The sequence below is a fragment of the Trichinella spiralis genome, assembly GCF_000181795.1.
Source record: "Trichinella spiralis strain ISS 195 chromosome Unknown Scfld6456, whole genome shotgun sequence".
In the NCBI taxonomy this organism is placed as follows: Eukaryota; Metazoa; Nematoda; class Enoplea; order Trichinellida; family Trichinellidae; genus Trichinella; species Trichinella spiralis.
In genome coordinates this window covers 343-1519 of record NW_003533395.1, presented here as the reverse complement: position 1 = coordinate 1519, position 1177 = coordinate 343, and the positions used below count along the sequence as shown (strand labels likewise).

The following is a 1177-nucleotide window of genomic DNA, read 5'->3' as shown; positions in this document are numbered from 1 at the left end:
ATGATCAGAATTATCATTTAGATATTTATTCATAAATTTACATCACACTCCGTTAAGATTTAAAAAATAAAAAAGAATATCTTATTCAATTAGCCTTTAATCATTTTATAAATGTTTTTTAAATCATCAGTTTATCATAAATGCTATATTAAAGAAAATGGATTTTTATTTGCATGTCAAATTTGTTTAAAAAATGTATCCTATTTTTGAGGAACTTTGCATAAAATAAAAACAGACTATGAAAAGTTCTTCACTTGAGTTAAAATTGTGAGCAATCAACTGAATAATTGATTGTAATCAAATTTAAAAACTAATATAATAAATGTCTGAATTGCACAAATGCAATGTTACTAATTAAAGCATGCTTTGCATATTAAAGTGCTATATATATATATATATATATATATATATATATATATATATATATATATATATATATATATATATATATATGTCAATTATTGCATTATCAATAACATTTCAAAGAAGAAGATATAATTATTAGATAAGTGCATTATTGAGCCAACAGTAATGAAAATGGTCACGCATTAAAACAGTCAAAAAAATCAACATGCTCTTAAAAAAGCAGCACCTAGCAGAATTCACAAATCACTTTGGTAGCAAACCAAACAAATTATGTGCACAAATAAATGCGATAGTAAAATGTCTTACTGTTGGTACTGAAAAATAAAATGCACAAATATTACAATGTATGGCAAACTACATTACTGAGGTAAAAATGAAAATTTAAACTTACCTGAGACTGCAAACAACCATTCCAAATTTTTGCAGGCTACGGATATTCTGCCAAAATAATCAAACTTGCAGCAAATTACGTTTCTCATGATAACAAGGCAGCATAAGTGAAATTGCAGCTGCTGTTGTTATACTTTTGCGGTAGCGTTGTATTTATACAGATGTCTAACAATAGTTCATTACAGTGATTATAAACAAAACAGAACGCAATCGCAACTTTCAAATATATATATATATATATATATATATATATATATATATATATATGTAAATCTAAAAGGCCATGAATTTATTTTATTTTTTTTTTAAAAATTTTAGGGCATGTTTATTTTATTACCATTTTATTTAATAAAATTGCGAAGCATTGGTCCGTTCAGCTGGTGGGGAAGCATTTTTATATTAGGAAAAGCATGAAATTTAG

General features: G+C 25.0%; 1 protein-coding gene across 1 annotated transcript; it reads right to left on the bottom strand.

The window, feature by feature from the left end:
- Positions 1 to 609: 609 nt before the first annotated feature.
- Positions 610 to 845, bottom strand: Tsp_13623 (hypothetical protein). The gene is made up of 2 exons (XM_003366160.1): positions 758 to 845; positions 610 to 680 (listed from the first exon to the last, which is right to left on the bottom strand). The coding sequence occupies exons 1-2, from the start codon at positions 843 to 845 to the stop codon at positions 610 to 612; spliced, it is 159 nt and encodes a 52-aa protein (XP_003366208.1).
- Between the last annotated feature and the right edge of the window lie 332 nt (positions 846 to 1177).